The sequence below is a fragment of the Schistocerca cancellata genome, chromosome 4 (assembly GCF_023864275.1).
Source record: "Schistocerca cancellata isolate TAMUIC-IGC-003103 chromosome 4, iqSchCanc2.1, whole genome shotgun sequence".
NCBI classification, from domain to species: Eukaryota; Metazoa; Arthropoda; class Insecta; order Orthoptera; family Acrididae; genus Schistocerca; species Schistocerca cancellata.
The window spans coordinates 405,782,525-405,802,547 of record NC_064629.1 but is presented as its reverse complement, the minus strand read 5'-3'; the positions used below and the strand labels follow the sequence as shown (position 1 = coordinate 405,802,547).

General features: G+C 41.5%; 1 protein-coding gene across 1 annotated transcript in view; it reads left to right on the top strand.

Annotated features, from left to right (window-relative positions):
• The window catches only part of LOC126183882 (zinc finger FYVE domain-containing protein 26), a 329,860-nt gene that overhangs the window by 98,717 nt on the left and 211,120 nt on the right, over positions 1–20,023 (top strand). Inside the window, exon 11 of the mRNA XM_049926187.1 lies at positions 18,256–18,360. Coding sequence (XP_049782144.1) covers positions 18,256–18,360 — 105 coding nt within the window. The remainder of the gene's footprint in view (positions 1–18,255; positions 18,361–20,023) is intronic.

The window sequence follows — 20,023 nt, the reverse complement described above, 5'->3', positions numbered from 1 at the left end:
TCTTATATAGAAACTCGAGAGTAGATATAGGTTCCTGAAAACACTGATGGGATAGTTAGGAATTCCTTATAGGCTTACAATATTCCACAATGATTTATCTGTGTTACTGTCAGATGCTTTTGTAAAATCAATGAAGTTTAAGTGCAGTGGACAATTGAAGTCTATGCATTGTTCTGTTATGTTCTACAGAATAAACAATAGCATTAAACTATAACTAATTGAATTATTTTAAACGGAATTATCTTTTAACCACTGATTTACAGCATATGAGGATAAATTTGAAACTTAAAATAATGATTAGAAAGCATAAAGAGAATACATGGTGCCTTGTACAACAAAATGACATGAAAAGTAAAACAATTAACAAAATGAATAAATAAAATGATAAAAGTGTAGTTCTAAGTTCCATTTATGCATTTCCCACATAATTTTCCTCTTCTGTTAGTTACAACCTTGCACTCCCACTGAAAGCCTCATCTATTATTATTACATCTGCATTATTTCTATGTAAGCAAAACTCCGGTAGGTGCTTCCAATGAAGGTCTGTACTGTCCCCATTGCTAATGCTATGTGTCATTAAGTTTACATACAGAATGATGTAAGAGTGTGAATAGACCAAAGTCTGTAAGTAGATGAGCTCTTCTTTAACAGTGGTGGTTTCACTGCGGACGGCAAGACAGGTTGCTGATATGGAGGTGGTAGTGATTTTTGCTGCTGTATTTTTTAAGACAGTGTAGGTATAACCTTTGCAGCAAGTGTTGTGCAGTTTTCCTCATACACTGGCATCACTCTCTACTGAATGGGCACTGGCTATTTTAGCTGTCCATTGCAGTCTTCAGTTAACCATTTTCTTCTTACATCTTAACGGTTCAGTTTGGTTCGCTACAATGATTAGCCAGTTCATAAATCAAGATCTCTGACCTTTTTATGGTAAAGTGATCCCCTGCCTACTACCTCCTTTCTAAGGAAGAGGGGTACAATATCTCTGGGGGCACCAATTTTTCAGCATTCACAGATTTCTTCTGTTTACACCTGTATTTTATAAATTTATTTTAGGTATGGACTGAGCACTATCAGATGCCAATCTTCATGTATGGTTAGACCTCTCCCTGTCCTAACGTACCTTGTTGGGTACAGTTTTTAGTAAAAGATTCAGACAATGAGTTGATACAACTAATAAAGTATGCTTTTGTATGATGGGAGATATAAACTTCATACCCCATAACTCTGTTGTCCCACTCCTGCTGCCACTTCTTTACCCTCTGCACTTCCAAGAAGTGAGGTCCTAATTTTCCTTTCTCAATTTGTATTTATTTTAACTCTGGTTATCCTAAAATACCCAAGGCAAATGCTGGGATGGTTTCTGTAGAACACCCACAGCTACTTACTGCCTCATTCTTGTCCAATTTCATCTTGTGCCCCATCTCTAACAGCCACGTGGTCTGTAGAATTTGAATCACTATATTCCTTTTTCCATCCTATAATTGTTCATTTGCCTCCATTTTCTTATCCCTTCCTAAATGGTTGTGTGTGGTCGGTCGCAATCATCTTTTTGAACCAGTACGATGCTGCATGTTATCTTTATTGTAATATTTATTGGAGTTATCCACCAGACTTTTATACCACCAGACTTTTGCTGGAGTAACACAACATTCCAGCCCTTACTCAGCACTTCCTGTAACAATACTGTTGTGCCCATACACTAATTTCAAAGACATATGGAGTTAAATCTTGCAGCAAAGTGTATGTTGAGGTATCTGTGTACATGACCTCTAACTTATTTTGTTTTTCATCCATAGAGTTGGATTTCTAGTACATGATTGTTTGATATATGTGCTGCATATGTGCATTACTAATTGATGCACACAAGAAAACTGCAGATATGTGCTGCATATGTGCATTACTACTTGATGCACACAAAACAACTGGAGCTAGCCCTTTAGTTCCCAGATAGAACCAAAAGTGGGTTATTTCTGTAGGCAACTATGCCCTCTGCAGTGTGTGAGCTCTTTGTTGTAATTAAAGAGTTACGGTCACAGTTGTTCAAAACACTAACAGATTGATGCTGTAACACATCCTATAGTAATTTTGTGTGTTATTTTGATTCTTTGTCATTCATCTGCAGTCCTCCCTCTACAATAGTTTAGAAAACAGTGAAGGCATTTAGGTACTGGAGCTCTCTTAATAACATTACCAATGTCTGTGTTATGTATCATAATTGGATTTGTACTCTAGTTAAACTGTCTGAATATCCTGGTGCATTCCATCATCTATTGATTTACCCCTATGAAAACCAAATTTCACTGAGATCATAAAACTCTCTTTTTCAAATGCCACTGTGCACCATTGCGAAGGTTCCTGGCTGATTAAAAAAACTATGCCAACGTGGGCGTTAATCCTGGACCCTTGCCTCCCTTGTGCTGTGTTCTTACTAACAGAAGTTTTCCAAACATTGTCCAGGACACACCTCACAGCTTCATTCAGCAAGTAACTTTACAACTGAGTCTATAAAAGCAAGAGGTCTTGCGACTATTGAGTTTTTCTGTTGCATGCTGAATATCCTCTTGTGTGCATCTTGTTTAACATGGTTGTTCATAGCCCACAAAACGTCTATGTTGCCTTCAAGCACAAGAGACTTTTTTTTAGTTCTGCTATATAATATTCCCTTCCCTTTCTTTGTTATTCAATTTACTTAGTTAATTTAGTTTGGAAAAATGTCAGTTTCAGCAAATTTGTTATTTTGTTTGGGATTACAGTCTACTTTCTTACTGTGATGACACACAATAAATGAAGTAGAAGACATCCTACTTCTGGGATTGGGATTACTGGATAGATGGGCAGCACAATTGGAAGACACAAACTCATGATCTTCACAAGCTGAACACAGTTGCTTTTACAGTCAGTAAATTGTCCACCATGATGGGATAAGGTTCAACAAGTTCACTCTGCATACTTCCATACTTAATATTATATGGGGAAGCAATTTTGTGACTGGATTGAGTATTTCTTGGCTGAAATGACACAGCTTATCATCTCAGATGGAGATTCCCAACACATTTAGAACTAGCTGGTGTTGTGACTCTTGCTATTCTTGTTGTACAGTACTTGGTGTCATCTCCCCCCCCCCCCTCCCCCCCCGAATCCATTGTGAGTACGTACTTGGCTACCACCCACAGTGCCACAGCCTTTGTAGCATTATTTCCTTTCCATGTTGCAAGCTTATACTTCCACTGTCCCTTTCCCACTCTGCCTCTCCATCAGATATGGTTTTCTTGGTGCAGATCCTGCTTGGACTTGGTTTATGATTGGGACTTGGTTTTACACTTCCAGTCTTTCTGACAACTTTTCATTAAACACACATGGGGTCCCCATTGTTGGGTTTGACCTGCCACAAATTTTCAAAAGTCTCCAGATTTGCGGATCATGCAGGGAAGGTCACCCAATGTGGTGTAGGCTCCAACTTTGTGCCTTTCCATCATTGCACCCTTCCCTTTAATAAGGTAATACACCCGAAATCCAGTTCTATACTCTATAGCCATGCTTTTTTTTTTTTTTTTTTTGAGGGGGGAATCACAAAGTACCTGCATGGTGGTAGCCCCCTGCCCATGAAGGGATTACATTGTTGGTGCCTGAGGTGAAAACACCCAGTGTATTCCAAGGAGTAAGTGCCCATCGTGACTGGGGAACAGGGACTTGAACAATGGATTACTGGCCAAGTAGATGTTGGTGAGACAGGGTGGCACCCACGAGGGGAGACCCCATTCTATGGCAGATGAGCTGCAAATGAAGTGGATGAAGTTATCTCCCTCTGATGGCCATACGACTCCTGCAGTCTCTATGGAAGGAAAGTCCTCTTTTAATTAAGAGAGATACAGTCCTAAAATGTTCCCTTCCCTGGCTATATCATGGGTTGTCGTAGTGACTGAATATTGTGACACTCAAATCCTCTAAATATAAATAGAAAATGTACTTATTCAAAAAAGCTGATAAAAATTCAGTTGATGCCTTCCTGAGAGACCATCTCCACTCCTTCCAAATTAACAGTGTAAATGTAGACCAGATGTGACTTGAATTCAAATAAATAGTATTGGCAGCAATTGAGAGATTTATAGCTATTAAATTAACAAACAACAGAGCTGATCCTCCTTGGTACACGAAATGGGTCAGAACACTGTTGAAGAAACAATGAAAAACATACCAAATGTAAAGGGATGCAAAATCTCCAAGATTGGCAATCTTTTACAGAAGCTCAAAATTTAGTGCAGACTTTGTCTCGAAACCTGGCAGAAAATCCAAAGACATTCTGGTCATATGTGAGGTATGAAGTATGGTTGTGGCAAGACACAGTCAATGCCTTCTCTGTGCAATAGCAATGGAAACACTATAGATGACAGTGCTGCCTAAGCAGAGTTACTAAACACAGCCTTCTGAAATTCCTTCACCAAAGAAGGCAAAGTAAATATTCCAGAACTGGCATCAAGAACTGCTACAAAAGTGAGTAATGTAGAAATAAATATCACTCAGAGTAGTGAAGAAACTTAAATCACTTAACAAAAGCAAATCTTTCAGTCCAGCTTGTACATCAGTTAGGTTCCTTTCAGAGTATGCTGATACAATAGCTCCATACTTAACAGTCATTTACAACTGCTTGCTCGATGAAAGATCTGTCCCCAAAGGCTGGAAAGTTGCACATGTCACACCAATATTGAAGAAAGGTAGCAGGAGTGATCCACTAAATTACAGGCCCATAACATTGATGTCAATATGCAGCAGGATTTTGGAACATATATTATATTAAAACATTATACATTACCTTGAAGAGAATGGTCTATTGACACAATGTCAACATGGATTTAGAAAACATCTTTCTTGTGAAGGTATTGAGTGCTTTGACAGGGGATTTCAAATTGATTCCGTATTTCTAGATTTCCAGAAGGCTTTTGACACTGTATCACACAAGCAGCCAGCGGTGAAATATCGTGCTTATGGAATATCACCTCAATATGTGACTGGATTCATGATTTCCTGTCACAGAGGTCACAGTTTGTAGTAATTTATGGAAAGTCATCGAATAAAACAGAAGTTATTTCTGGCATTCCCCAAGGTAGTGTTACAGGCCCTGCGCTGTTCGTTATCTGTATAAACTATTCAGGAGATAATCTGAGCAGTCGTCTTAGGTTGTTCACAGGTGATGCTGTCATTTATCGACTAGTAAAGTCATTAGAAGATCAAAACAAATTGTAAAATGATTTAGAAAAGATATCTGTATGGTGCAAAAATTAGCAATTGACCGTAAATAATGAAAAGTGTGAGGTCATCCGCATGAGTGCTAAAAGGAATCCATTAAACTTCAGTTGCATGATAAATCTGTCAAATCTAAAGGCCATAAATTCAATTAAATATCTAGGAATTACAATTACAAACAACTTAAATTGGAAGGGACACACAGAAAATGCTGTGGGGCAGGCTAACCAAACTCTGTGTTTTATTGACAGAACACTTAGAAAATGTAACAGATCTACTAGAGAGACTGCCTACACTATGCTGGTCTGTCCTCTTTTAGAATACTGCTGCGTGCTGTGGGATCCTTACCAGATAGGACAGAAGGAGTACATCAAGAATGTTCAAAGAAGGGCAGCACATTTTGTACTATCATGAAATGGGGAAGTGTGTGTCACTGAAATGATACCAGATTTGGTATTTTCAGTGCAGTAGAATCTTCTCATGAAATTTCAATCACCAACTTTCTCCTCCGAATGTGAAAATATTTTGTTGACACCAACCTATGTAGAGAGAAACAATCGTCATAATAGAATAAGGGAAATCGAAGCTTGCTGGGAAAGATATAGGTGTTTGTTTTTTCTGTGTGCTGCATGAGAGTGGAATAATAAATAGTTCTTGTGAAGGTGATTCGATGGACCCTCTGCCAGGCACTTAAATGTTATTCGCAGAGTATCGATGTAGATGTAGGATTGTAGGCCTAAGTGGCAAGCAGAAAAATACTCTCCCCATTACTTAGTTTGCACAAGGACTGATGGGGATTCCTTCTTGACCACAAATACCTTATTCTTTTGGAGAACTTAGAAGACAAGTTTGGGGAAGTGGCAGCCATCTCTAAGATGGAAAGTGGGTCAGTTGTGATCCAAACAGCTTCCCCTTCTCAGTCATGGATACTTCTTGCTTATAACAAACTGGGTGACATACTGATGACTGTCACTCCTTATAATAATCTAAATATGGTTCAGGGCATCGTTCAAGACTGCTCTTGCAATCTGATGGTGAGCTACGTGACAACTTAGAGCGATGGATTGTACACTTTGTCCATCATGTACATAGGGGGCCAAAAGCAGTAGGTCACTATCTTGGTGTTTGAGGGTGATTTGTAGCCTGAAAAGGTCAAGTTGATAGTATACCAATGCAATGTGAAACCGTATGTTCCCGCGCCCCCCCCTCCCCCATGCAGTGCTTCAAACATTTAAAATTCGTACACATGTCTTCGCGGTGCAACACCAGCCCCATCTGTAGAGCTTATGGACTAGTGTCAGCTGTGGAAAGCACCATTCTCTCAGCTCACCCGATTGTACTGTTTTCCAGAAAGAGAAGAAAATACAAGTATACAAGACTCTGAAGCCACTAACTTATCAAGAGGCCAAAAATAAGTACAAGTGGTAGCACCCAGCATGTAAAACGGTGTCATATGCTAAGCTATGATGATGTCACTCCATTTGGCAACAGTACTCTTGTCTGTTACACCACCTACAGTGGGCCATCAGGGCTGCTCAACCATGCCTGCCCTCTGATGGTTGGGAGCTCCCTTCTTGCTGCTTCCCCCACACCTCCTTTGGGATTGATGGCTTCCCACCCACCAGGGACATTAATCCCCACCTCCCAGCTGGAGATAAATCACTTTATTGCAGCTTCTGTTGCAAGGAAGGGGTTCCTCAGGACCTTTCCTTCCAAGGTTTCCACCAGTCTACAACCGGACGCCAGCCAGTGGCTGAAGGAGCCACAGGCTGCTAGTCACAGTGCTTTGCAATCATCACCTTTATCTGAAACTGATACAGAGAAACCCTCGTGATCAACAAAATCCTCTAAGGAGAGGGAAGATATGAAAAAGTCTTCCAAGAAGGACATTCCGGTGGCCCCCATGTGAGCAGATTCCACCTGTTCTACTCGTGTGACTGAAGCAGAGATTCTGGTGGGCCCTGAGCCCCAGTTTGCACCACATAGTGAAACCCAGAACTTAAGTGGCAGCAGGTGGCCCTAGAGTGTAACCTACCTTCTCAGTCCCTTCATGGCCTCACAATACATGGACAACTATATTCTCCAGTGGAATTGTAGCAGTTTTTTTCTACCACCTGGATGAGCTACATCATCTTTCAAGCACTTTCCCCACTTTCTGCATTGCCCTTCAGGATACGTGGTTTCCAGCAATGCAGACCCAGGCCCTTCGTGGATACATGGGAGGTTATAAGAGTCATGCTACTTATGACAGGGCGTTGGGCGAAATTTGCACGTATATTCTGGACACACTATGTAGTGAACTTGTCTCTCTTTATACACATTTGGAGCTTCTGGCTCTTCAGGTAAGAACAGTTCAGGCTTTTACCATCCGCAGTGTTTACCTTGTTCACGATGCTGAAGTGTCTCAGTACATATTGTTTACATTGGTTTCTCAGCTCCCCCCACCTTTCCTAATCGTGGGTGATTTCAATGCCAATAACACTTCATGGTGTGGAACCGTGATCACTGGCCACAGTAAAGATATTGAAAACTTACTGGCACAACTTGGCCTTTGCCTCTTGAAAATTGGTACCCTCCACACACTTCATTGTGGGGCACAGAACTTTCTTGGCCATTGACCTTTCTATTTGTAGCCATTGTCTTCTCCCATCCATCCACTGGATGGTCTATGATGACCTATGTGGTAGTGACCTCTTTCCGATTTTCCTGTCCCTCCCTTGGCATCACTAGCATCATTCCCATTGCTGCCTGCCCAGATGGGCTCTCAACAGTGTTGACTGTGTGCTTTCACTTCTGCTGTCACTCTTGGCTCACCACTGTGTGAAGATATCAATGAGGCAGTCCAGAAAACAACCACAGCCATTCATTCAGCAGCCGATTTGGCGATCCCCTGTTCCTCGGGTCTGCCCCAACAGGGGACAGTACCGCGGTGGTCATCAGAAATTACCATTAGAGGCCATAGATGGGCTCTCCAGCACCATAAGTGGCTCTCATTGATGGAAAACTCAGTGCCTTTAAATGGCCACCATCTAATAAAATGACAAAAACAAAAATGCTGGGAACAGTACATTTCAACCATTAGCTCACGTACCTCCCCTTTGTGGGTTTGGGTGAAGATCAAACATTTCTACAAGTACGAGGCACCTGCAGGCATATCTGGTATTGCATGAAGTCACTGTCTACACTGACCCAGAAGCCATCGCCAAACATTTATCTCTGCATTATGCTCGAGCCTCTGTGTCTGAGAATTATCAACCTACCTCGGGGGTCCTAAAAAAACAGATTGAGTGAAAGCAATTATCTTTCACTATACACCACCTGGAGCCATATAATACCCCATTCAGTGAGTGGGAATTCGCCATTGTCTACCCCACTGCCCCAATGAAGCCCCAGGGCTGGACTGCATCCACAATGAAATGATAAAGCATCTATCAGTGGACTGTCAGCATCATATGCTTGCCATCTTGACCTTTATCTGGAATGAGGGTGAGTTCGCATTACAGTGGTGAGAAAGCATCATTGTCCCAGAACTGAAACTAGGTAAGCACCTCTAGAGAAGGAAAGTTATCACACAATTAGTCCCACCAATGTTCTCTGTAAGTTGCCTAAATGCATGGTGATAGTGATGCCTATGTTGGGTCCTTGAGTCGCAGGGTCTTCTGTCTCTGTCACAGTGTGGTTTTCACCAAAGCCATTCCACTACTGATAATCTGGTTTACCTGGTGTTTACCATCCAAACAGCTTTTGCTCGACATCAACACCTTATAGCCATCTTCTTTAACCTGCGAAAGCCTTATTACAACAGCTATCTTCTTTGATCTGCAAAAGGCTTATGACATCAATCCTTGCTACCTTATATGAGTGAGGTCTCTGGGGTCCACTCCTGCTTTTTATCCAGAACTTTGTTGCACTGTACTTTCTGGGTTTGAGTTAGTGCCTCCCATAGTACCCCCCCCCCCCCCCCCCCCCCCCCATATCCAAGCAAATGAGGTCCTGCAGGGCTCTACATTCTCTTTCTAGTTGTCATCAATGGTCTAGCTGCAGCTGTGGGGTCCTTAGGATCACCTTCCTTGTATGCTGACGACTTTTTCCTCTACTATTGGTCCTCTAGTGTGGGTGTCACTGAACATCGACTGCATGGCTCCATATGAAAGGCACAGGCATGGGCCCTCACACATGGCTTTTGGTTTTCAGTTGCTAAGACTGGTGGCATGTAATTCTGTCAATGTCGTACCATTCACCCACAACCAGAACAGCTTTACAGAGCCCTGATACAATCCCATGTTTACTATGGGAATATGGGGTATGGTTTGGCATCACCGTCAGCAGTGCAGATATTGGATCCGATACACTACTGCAGGATTCAACTTGCAACAGGAGCCTTTCAACTAGCCCCGTAAACAACTTACTCTTGAAGGCTGGGGTCCCTCAATTGCAGGTCAGGTGCCAAGAACAGCTTGTCAGTTATGCTACACATTATCACAGCTGCCCTATGCATACAAACTACCATCTCCTCTTTCCAAACATGGAAATCCATCTCCCGCAATGGTGGCCCAGATCAGGGATTATGATCACAATCCGCAACTGATCCCTCCTCTTTGAACTCTAGTGGTTTCCTCTTCCACCTGTCCTCTGGGCCCACTCAAATACACCTCCATGGTGCACCCCTCGGCTGTGGCTGACATATCACACTGTCCGAAAGCCTCGGTTCCTCCAGAGACTCTCCACCACCAATTTTCATCCATCCTTGGCACATCCTGGGGTGCAGAAGTAATCTATACTGATGGATTAATGGTTGCTGGTCATGTTGGCTTTGCTTGTACTCATGTGTGACATACCGAACTGCACTCCTTGGCAGATGGCTGTAGTGTTTTCCCTGCAAGTTGGTAACCATTTCTTGTGCTCTTGAGCATGTCTATTCCTGCACCAGTGGGTCCTTTCTCATCTGCAGCGATTACTTGAGCAGTTTGCAAGGTCTCGACCAGTGTTACCTTCCCCTTAGTGATCTTCATCAGGACCTCGGGCCAAGTCGGGATCCAGGAGAATCAACACACTGATAGTCTGGTTAAACCAGCTAACAGCAAACTGACTCTTGAGATTGGTATTCTGGAAACAGATATCTAATCAGTATTATGCCATCAAGTTTGAGGAAACTGGAATACAGAATGGCTCTCTCTGACTTCATCCGACAAACTATCATTGATAAAGGGACCTATGAATCTGTGGAAGTCCTCCATGCAGGCACCTTGGACCCACACCACTGTCACTATGTTTCCTGTTTGATAGTGGTCCACATTTTACTGGACTGTCCCAACGTAGCCATCCTGAGACAGACTCTTAACTCCCAGACTCACTACCCCTGGTGTTAGGAAGTGATACCTCAATGGCTGACTTAGTTTTATGTTTTATTCATGAATGGTGCTTTTACCACTCTCTTTAAGCAAGGAAGGGCCACCTAACCATATTGGCCAATTCAGGGATTGGCAACACACTGTTGCATCCTCTGCCCAAACTGGGCTGCGGCTGTTTGGGCTTGGTGGTCCAGCCCATTCCTCACCCTACTTGCTCGTTTACTCTTCCTCCCTCTCTGGCATGGTCTCTTAGACTTGTTCATCTTTTGCCTCTCTGTGCTTCTCTTGCCCTGCCTGTGTTGCTAGTCTTTCCTAGGCAATTTCTGATTGAGGTTCCTCTTATAAGTATTAGAGGCTTCTGATTGCACTCTGCTTTCGGGGGGGCTTCTAACTGCTCTCTAGATGGGACATCTTGCCTGACTTTCTTCCTCTGTCTCTTTTTCTTCTTTTTGTCCCATATCTCACCCTTGTTGACTTATCGTAGACCTTGGGGTTTTTTTCCACTGGGTTTTGTACAGTAGGTTCTCTGACCTACAGTCATGTAGACATGTCATGTTCGATGAAAAATGGACTGATGACCTAGTAGTTTGATCCCTTTATTTGTCCAACCAACCAACCATCTATCTGAACAGTAGTATCCAGACACTTATTACTTGACATTAATACTGGTTGTGCCCACGTGTCTCTCTGTGATGACTTGAATTCTGCTGGAGACACATTAAATGAGGTGTCTGAATGTCTGTGGAGGAATGGCAGCCCATTCTTCCTCGGGAGTCACAACCAGAGAAGGTGGTAATATTGGACACTGAGGTCTGGAGCAAATTCAGCATTCTAACTAATCTCAAAGGTGTTCCATTGATTTCAGGCCAGGACTATGGGAGGCCAATCTATTTAAGGAATGTTATTTTTCACAAATCATTGCCTCACAAAAGGTGCTTTATGGTAGGGTTCATTGTCATGTTGATAAAATCAGCCACCATCTGCAATCTGTTTCTCTACTGTAAGCAATACAAAGTGCTGTAAAACGTGTTCATATCTTCCCGCATTTAGAACTTTCTTAAATACAATAAGAGGACTGCACCCTAACCATCACCCCCATACAATCACTGTTGACACTACAAATGATGGCAGGTAACATTCTTCAGGCCTTATTCAAACCCAAACCCTTCCATCAGATTGCCACAGGGTACAGCATGATTCATCACTCCAAATCACATGTCTCCAGTCATCTACTGTCCAGTGGCATCACACTTTACACCACCTCAAGTATCACTTTGCAGTGACTACAGAAATATGTGGCATATCAGGAGCTGCTTGACCACTGTGTTTGATTCTTTTTAACTCACTACAAGCAGTCATTGTGCTATCTGGACTGCTGGTAGCACTTGGGAATCACAACACCACCTCAAGTATCACTTTGCAGTGACTACAGAAATATGTGGCATATCAGGAGCTGCTTGACCACTGTGTCTGATTCTTTTTAATTCACTTCGAGCAGTCATTGTGCTATCTGGACTGCTGGTAGCACTTGGGAATCACAAGAGATTCCTTCCCTTGATTTCATATGATTTTTTAATTTACCCAGCACAATGCTCAATGGTCCACATACATCAGCACATTAGATCTGCCTTCTGATTTTGGTTTAGCTGTGGTTGTTCTTTCATGTTTCCACTTCACAACCAAACCACCAGCAGTTGGCGTGGGTAGCTTCTGAAGGATTGAAATATGCGTGATGGAGTTGTTACTCAGATGATGACCAAGATGCATACTGTCACTTCTCGTGACATCTGGTAGTCTTTTCTGCATTACATAGTGGTGTCTGGATACTTTTGATCAGCTAGTGTCTATTAATGATCTTATTAATAATGCCATAAACTGCAGAAATTCAGCCATAGCAAAACATTGACTTTTGCTAATATTTTGGTTGTAAACCATTCAGTCATCTTTGGAATGAGCTGTAAAGATAATCATTATGGCTCATTCGGAAGGTGACTGGAATGGTTTGCAGCTGAAATATCAGCAGAAGACTGAAGTTCCACAATTTTATAGATTTTTATCATATTCCAAGACACCATGGATATTAATAGAATGTAAGTCATTTTACATATAATGCAATTATCTGTTGTGAAGTACTGCCTGAAAAAAGCTGCACAAATCTTCATAAGTCAGATCTCAGTAAACTCTGAAATTGGAGCTAAGATTGGCAACTTGCATCAAAGCTTCAGTCATAGTTCACAAAACTATGACTTACAATATCGGTGATTTACAATTCGAAACTCATCCAAATACACAGCTATAACAATTTGTAATAGATATGCAATGGAATGATTGCATTGGCTTAGTTCTATGCTAATTAGGTGGGAAATTTTGCTTTATTGGTTGTATACTTAGAAGTACTAAAAAAATGCAATCAGTCCACAAAGGACTTTGTGTACAAAATACTCGGACAATCCATTATAGATTATTGTTCAAGTTTGGGGGACCTGTTGCAAATAGTAATAATGAGGGCTGTTGATCATATGGAAAAAAAGGCAGCACAAATGGTCACAGGTTTGTTTAACTAATGGGAAAGTTTGTAGGAGATGCTGGAAAAACTGAACTGTTAGACAATTAAAGATAGGTGCAAACTATACCGCAAAAGCCTACTTACATGGTTTCAAGAACCAGCTTTAAGTAAGGGGTGTCGGAATATACTACAGTCTCTATGTATCACTCTTGTAGGGATCCAAAAGACAAGTTATGGAGTGCACTACTTACTGAGTACACAAAGGCATTTAGGCAATCATTCTTACCACACTCCATACCTAAATCAAACTGGAAGAATCCCAAATAACTGGTACAATGTGAAATATTCTTTCATGCATTTCATGGTGGTTTGTAGAGTGTGACTGTAGATATGTGGTGTTAATTCATGAACATCCTATAGACCACTATGCAACAAATTGGGGAAGTAACATTTCAGTATACGCTCTTTGGCATGAAAATTTTTGTTGACAGCTAGAAATTGTGTGAACAGCTACATCCAGTCTCCTGAACACAAAATAGAGAAAATATTGAAAACTTTCAGGCCTGTAGATCATTCCATGAAATTTTGGGGGAACTGCTAGACCTTAGTAACTTGCTGCTTTGACACTTTAACACAATGTCTTCTGAGCATTTACAGGTGTATAGTGATGAAACTACATTCAGCCCACTGTTGCATGCATGGTGTAATTGTAAGTCACTGTGTAGGATTTACTTGAGCACATGCACTTCTGCTGTTAAGTCCTGTACTACTCCCGTGCCTTTCTTAGTGAAAACACTTTTTATTGACATCAGATCAGTCATGTTCATTTGGTAAAACTGTAGAAACATGTCCATTACATGCAGCACAAAATTTAGCAATGACAGGATTCCAAGTGGTATCTAACTGGATACCTCCAGTCTGTTTGATCAGGTGCTCAGATAGTGATATTCCCACTGATTTCTAGATTATGGTATGCCAAAAGTTTCACGTATTGCTCCCTCTGATGTGGTTCTTATCAACTCTCTCTCTCTCTCTCTCTCTCTCTCTCTCTCTCTCTCTCTCTCTCTCTCTCTCTTGTATCGCGCGCGCGCCCACACACACACACACACACACACACACACACACACACACACACTATTAGCAAAATTTCCTGTGCTGTTACTTTTCTCCTAAATTTAGTATCATGAGAAAAAATTGTAACTTAGGATGTCAAAGAATAAAAAATAAGGAATAATTAAAAACTTTCCATTTGAAGGTTGTACAGTCCATAACTGGTATACCAGTTGTGCAAAATTGCTGAGAGGTAAAATGCCTTGTCCTGCTGCCTGAAGAAATCCATAACTGCCTTCTGCACAACCTCGACTGACAGGAATTTTCGACTCTTCAAGGCCTTTCTTAACTGACCGAAGATCTGATAATCGTATGGGAAGAGATAAGAACAACAGGATGGGTGCTGAAGTGTCTCTCACTTGTCCTTAATGGATGAGGCAGACCTCCCAGATTGACAGGCATGTTGTGCTGAACCACCATTAGCACAGAATTTGGTGCACCATTCCACAACAGTGGTTTTTGACAGATGTGTTGCCCTGTGCATATTCTTCATTCTTTGATGGGTGTCTGCCTGTGTTTATCATTTGGCAGTCAAGAAAAGAATAACAGCAGGTTGATCCTGCTTGGATGCATTTGGTAATAAAGTAACCATAGTTCATGTTTCTGCATTTACCTCATGCATGTCAGAAAGACTCAAATGTCACACTAGCCTCTTGCCTACTTGTTGGTGCTTACATACCCACATCATAGTCATGATATGTTGCATATATGCTGCAGCAATGCCCTCAAATGGAAACTTTTTGATTGTCCCTTATATATTAATGCACATATTCCTTTGTCCTTAAGGTTGGCCATTCTTTGTATGTTAGGCTTTAGTCATATTACTGATCAATTGATTTCTTGCACTGAATTATCAGCCATGAGGCATTTTAATCACAGCCCATTTCTAATTCTGTCTGTTTCCCTGATTCTTATGTTGCTTGCTGAACTTCTCACATGTCCCCTCAATGTCACTGTATAACTGATATGACATGCAAGTCAATATGGTTTTAAAAATTGATAGAGTAGTGTTATAAAATTTCAGTTGTGCGAAGTAGAAGTGTAATGAACTGGAAGGTTGAAATTCAGTCAGATACCACTTGGAATCCTGTCATTGCTAAATTTTGTGCTGCATGTAATGGACATGATTCTACAGTTTTACCAAATGAACATGACTGATCTGATGTCAATAAAAAGTGTTTTCACTAAGGAAGGCACGGGAGTAGTACAGGACTTAACAGCAGAAGTGCATGTGCTCAAGTAAATCCTGCACAGTGACTTACAATTACACCATGCATGCAACAGTGGGCTGAATGTAGTTTCATCACTATACATCTGTAAATGCTCAGAAGACACCGTGTTAAAGTGTCAAAGCAGCAAGTTACTAAGGTCTAGCAGTTCCCCCAAAATTTCATGGAATGATCTACAGGCCTAAAAGTTTTCAATATTTTCTCTATTTTGTGTTCAGGAGACTGGATGTAGCTGTTCACACAATTTCTAGCTGTCAACAAAAATGTTCATGCCAAAGAGCATATACTGAAATGTTACTTCCCCAATTTGTTGCATAGTGGTCTATAGGATGTTCATGAATTAATACCACATATCTACAGTCACACTCTACAAACCACCATGAAATGCATGAAAGGATATTTCACATTGTACCAGTTATTTGGGATTCTTCCAGTTTGATTTAGGTATGGAGTGTGGTAAGAATGATTGCCTAAATGCCTTTGTGTACTCAGTAAGTAGTGCACTCCATAACTTGTCTTTTGGATCCCTACAAGAGTGATACATAGAGACTGTAGTATATTCCGACACCCCTTACTTAAAGCTGGTTCTTGAAACCATGTAAGTAGGCTTTTGCGGTATAGTTTGCACCTATCTTTAATTGTCTAACAGTTCAGTTTTTCCAGCATCCCCTACAAACTTTCCCATTAGTTAAACAAACCTGTGACCATTTGTGCTGCCTATTTTTCCATATGATCAACAGCCCTCATTATTACTATTTGCAGCAGGTCCCTCAAACTTGAACAATAATCTATAATCGATTGTCCGAGTATTTTGTACACAAAGTTGTCCCATTTGAAGGTGTGCCATGTAACCATGTACAACACTTGAATGTTATTTATAGATGTGTTACACATCAAGAATTTAGACATGATATCTGAGCAGTCTGTTACAGACAGGTGTGCAGTGACATGAAAGCACATTACCAGTTAACCAAAACTGTGTAGGGTGGATCATCAGTGTCAGAGAGACAATGTTTCCACATGTGTAAACTGCCACACAGGATGACCTCAAGTTTCTTGTTAACAGATTTCACAGGGCATTTGCAGAGCCATATGAGGTGATGGACAGTTCGTTGTGAGTCAGAGTGTTGCTGGTTTGAATTTGGGCCACCAGTGACCCATTTCTCCCAGGATTGTTCAGAGACAAATCTACTGCATAGGCTTCAGCAAGCAATTACTAATTCACCCCTTTACTGACACTTTGACTCAGAGCTCAGTCAGTGACATACCTGCAAACATTGACAATGAACCAGAATGAGATTTTCACTCTGCAGCGGAGAACTTCTGTAAAGTTTGGAAGGTAGGAGACAAGATACTGGCAGAAGTAAAGCTGTGAGGACGGAGCGTGAGTCGTGCTTGGGTAGCTCAGTTGGTAGAGCACTTGCCCAGGAAAGGCAAAGGTCCCGAGTTCGAGTCTCGGTTTGGCACACAGTTTTAATCTGCCAGGAAGTTTCATATCAGTGCACACTCTGCTGCAGAGTGAAAATCTCATTCTGGAAACATCTCCCAGGCTGTCACTAAGCCATGTCTCTGCAATATCCTTTCTTTCAGGAGTGCCAGTTCTGCAAGGTTTGCAGGAGAGCTTCTGTAAAGTTTGGAAGGTAGGAGACGAGATACTGGCAGAAGGAAAGCTGTGAGGACGGGGCGTGAGTCGTGCTTGGGTAGCTCAGTTGGTAGAGCACTTGCCTGCGAAAGGCAAAGGTCCTGAGTTCGAGTCTCGGTCCGGCACACAGTTTTAATCTGCCAGGAAGTTTCATTGACAATGAACCATTGAACTGTGACAGTGTCTGTAGCAAATGATTTTGGTCACGTGTGGGTCCAAGGCATGCCCATTTCCCTCGGTGGCATTGCAGATGTTTTCAGTAGGATTGAGGTAAGGTGACATGAGGGGCCACACAAGCACCTTTTTCGAACCATTCTAAAACAATTCAAAAGTGATGAGATGATGCATTGTTTTGGTGAAGGTGCAGACTGCGTGTAGGACACTAGAGGATATGAAATGGAGGTACAAATTGTATAGCAAGTTCTGGGTTTCTTCACCAGTGAGAGACAATGCCAAACACATCATGGCCCTATTTCATTCCATGAAAGTATACACCATAAGTGAATACCTCCAGTTACCATAAGTGAATACCTCCAGTTACCAGCCTCAGCAGTGACCTCTTGGCAAGCAGGATGAATTGCCTGATGTGGTGTTTAACATGCTCTTAATCTGTCATTTGCATGTACTGATGTGTACTGTGACTCATCAGCAGTGGAACATCCTATGGTAATACTCATCCACACAGGCTGATCTGTGTGTTCTATGTCAGACAGTGAGCACAGGATATGTGGTAGTTTTTCAAAGTTCAGTGCATGCTTGGTTTTGGAAATGGACTGTGCTGTGTGTCAGGTACTCATGATCTGATCACTGTCAAATGAGTTCATGTGAGTTCTTTTGGCTATTCTTCACGCAACTGTCATGCCAAGAGCCATTACAAGGTTTGATGACATCCCAGTCACATTACATTCTGAACTATTCCATTCACCTTGGGAACAGGATCACTTTCTGTGCAATGCAACATTTATCTGCAGTTTAATTGCCAATAAGAGTGTATCAGAATCAGAATAACTTCCTGAAAAGGAGTTTCTGTGTATCTTATTTACTCAGTGGAAAATATATTGTGAAAATGTTACAATACTTTTAAAGTTAGTTTTTCAAACAAAAGGTAGTTTTTATAAATTTCCACATGTCCATTATATTCTAAGTTATGTATTTATGTGTTGTTATTTTCAGCAGTGACAATTACACAGTCTGAACAGCCACGATATCTTCAAAGATTCTATTCATACCTCAAGTTCCTAACGTCTCTCCTTGTTCAAAAGACGCCAGTGAAGAAAGGTAAAATACCCAAGTTTTAAATATTGATTTTTGCTTAATGTATTTGTTACATGTCAGATAAAAAGTTCTGCCAGATATGAATATGAGGTGCGTGAGAAAAGAAATGAGGCTGACAATACTGCAAGAAATTCCACAACACTGTGTTGTTCTACTTGTGCAGACTGATGTGTTCATTCCTTCCAGATGCTCAGTCCAAGTTTCAGCTCCATACAGCCATCCCATGATTTTTGAGAATGCCATCAGTGAAGTTGTGTTTTTGTTGTGTGTTATGAAAACGGAACAGCAGAATTTAGAGCAACTTTATGCCATCAAGTATTGTGTTAAGCTTGGGGAATCCGCAAGTATCACCTTTGAGAGTTGAAACAGGCCTATGTGGATTATTCTGTATGAAGAGCACAAGTTTTTTGCAGGCACAAATTATTTTTGGAAGGCTGAGAACACATTGAAGATGAACCTCACTCAGGGAGACCTTCAACTTCAAAAACTAGTGAAAATGTCAAACATGCCCACACTGTTGTGAGATTGTTCCTCCAGGACAAACTGTAAACCAAGTGTTTTACAAAGATGTCCTTGAAAGGTTCAGGAAAAGGGTGAATTGAGTGAGACCAGAGACTGCAGAAAATTGGATGCTCTGTGATGACAACGCCCCATGTCACACAACCACTTCCATTACAGAATGCATTCCTGTTATTCCACAGTCCCTCTTTTCATCTCATCTGAGTCGTCCTGACTTTTTTTTCCCAAAATTGAAAAATGTCTTAAAGGACATCATTTTGGGACTCTGGAGAACATTCAAAAAAGTGTGATCGACATGATAAAATCTTCTCGGGTTGACAGCCGAGTCAATGCATTGTTCTCCAGCAAAGTTTCAGCCAATTTCTTACTTGCCATCTTCAGGGGAAGTGTCAGATTCACATCTTGTCCGGATCTTTATAGCCGCTGGACCACAGGCTTTTCTGCATTCTCGGCACCGGTTGGGTCAATCAGGCATGAGTGTGGCCTGTTTATTCCATCTGCTGCCACTGACCTGCCTCCATTGGTGCGCTTCATCTTATTCTTGTTGTGTTCCATGCAGTGCTGAGTTGGAAACCACAATCCTGGTTGATCAGGTTATCACTGACCATATCTCCACTCCTCTTTAATAATAGAGTCCCAGAAACCATTCGTTGTACACAGTCTCTTGGTTTCTTCAAATTGAAACATGTGTTCTTCACTGAGGCTATGCTCTGCTACCACAGATTTTTCTTTTTGTCCCTGGTGGACGCTTCTCACATGTTCAGAGGTGCGTTGTGTGAGGCAACGCTGTGTCTGTCCAATATATTGTTTCCCCTATTCACAGGGAATGCTGTAGACACCCGGTGTACTTAGACCCAAGTTGTCCTTCATTGAGCCCAGCATATTTCTGATTTTTGCTGGAGGGCGGAAGATGGTTTTTATCTTGTTCTTCTCCAGTATCCTGACAATCTTGGCCATGGGCGGCCCTGCGTATGGGGAGGAATGCCAGATCTTTGTTATTCTCTTCTTCCTGAAGGTCCTCCCCCTTCTTCTTCTTGCTCATCTTGAGAGCGCATCTAAACTGTGTTTCAGTGTATCCATTCTTCTGGAAGGTTTTCTTCAGGTGCTGAATCTCAGAAGATAAATTGTCCTTGTAGCATATGTCATG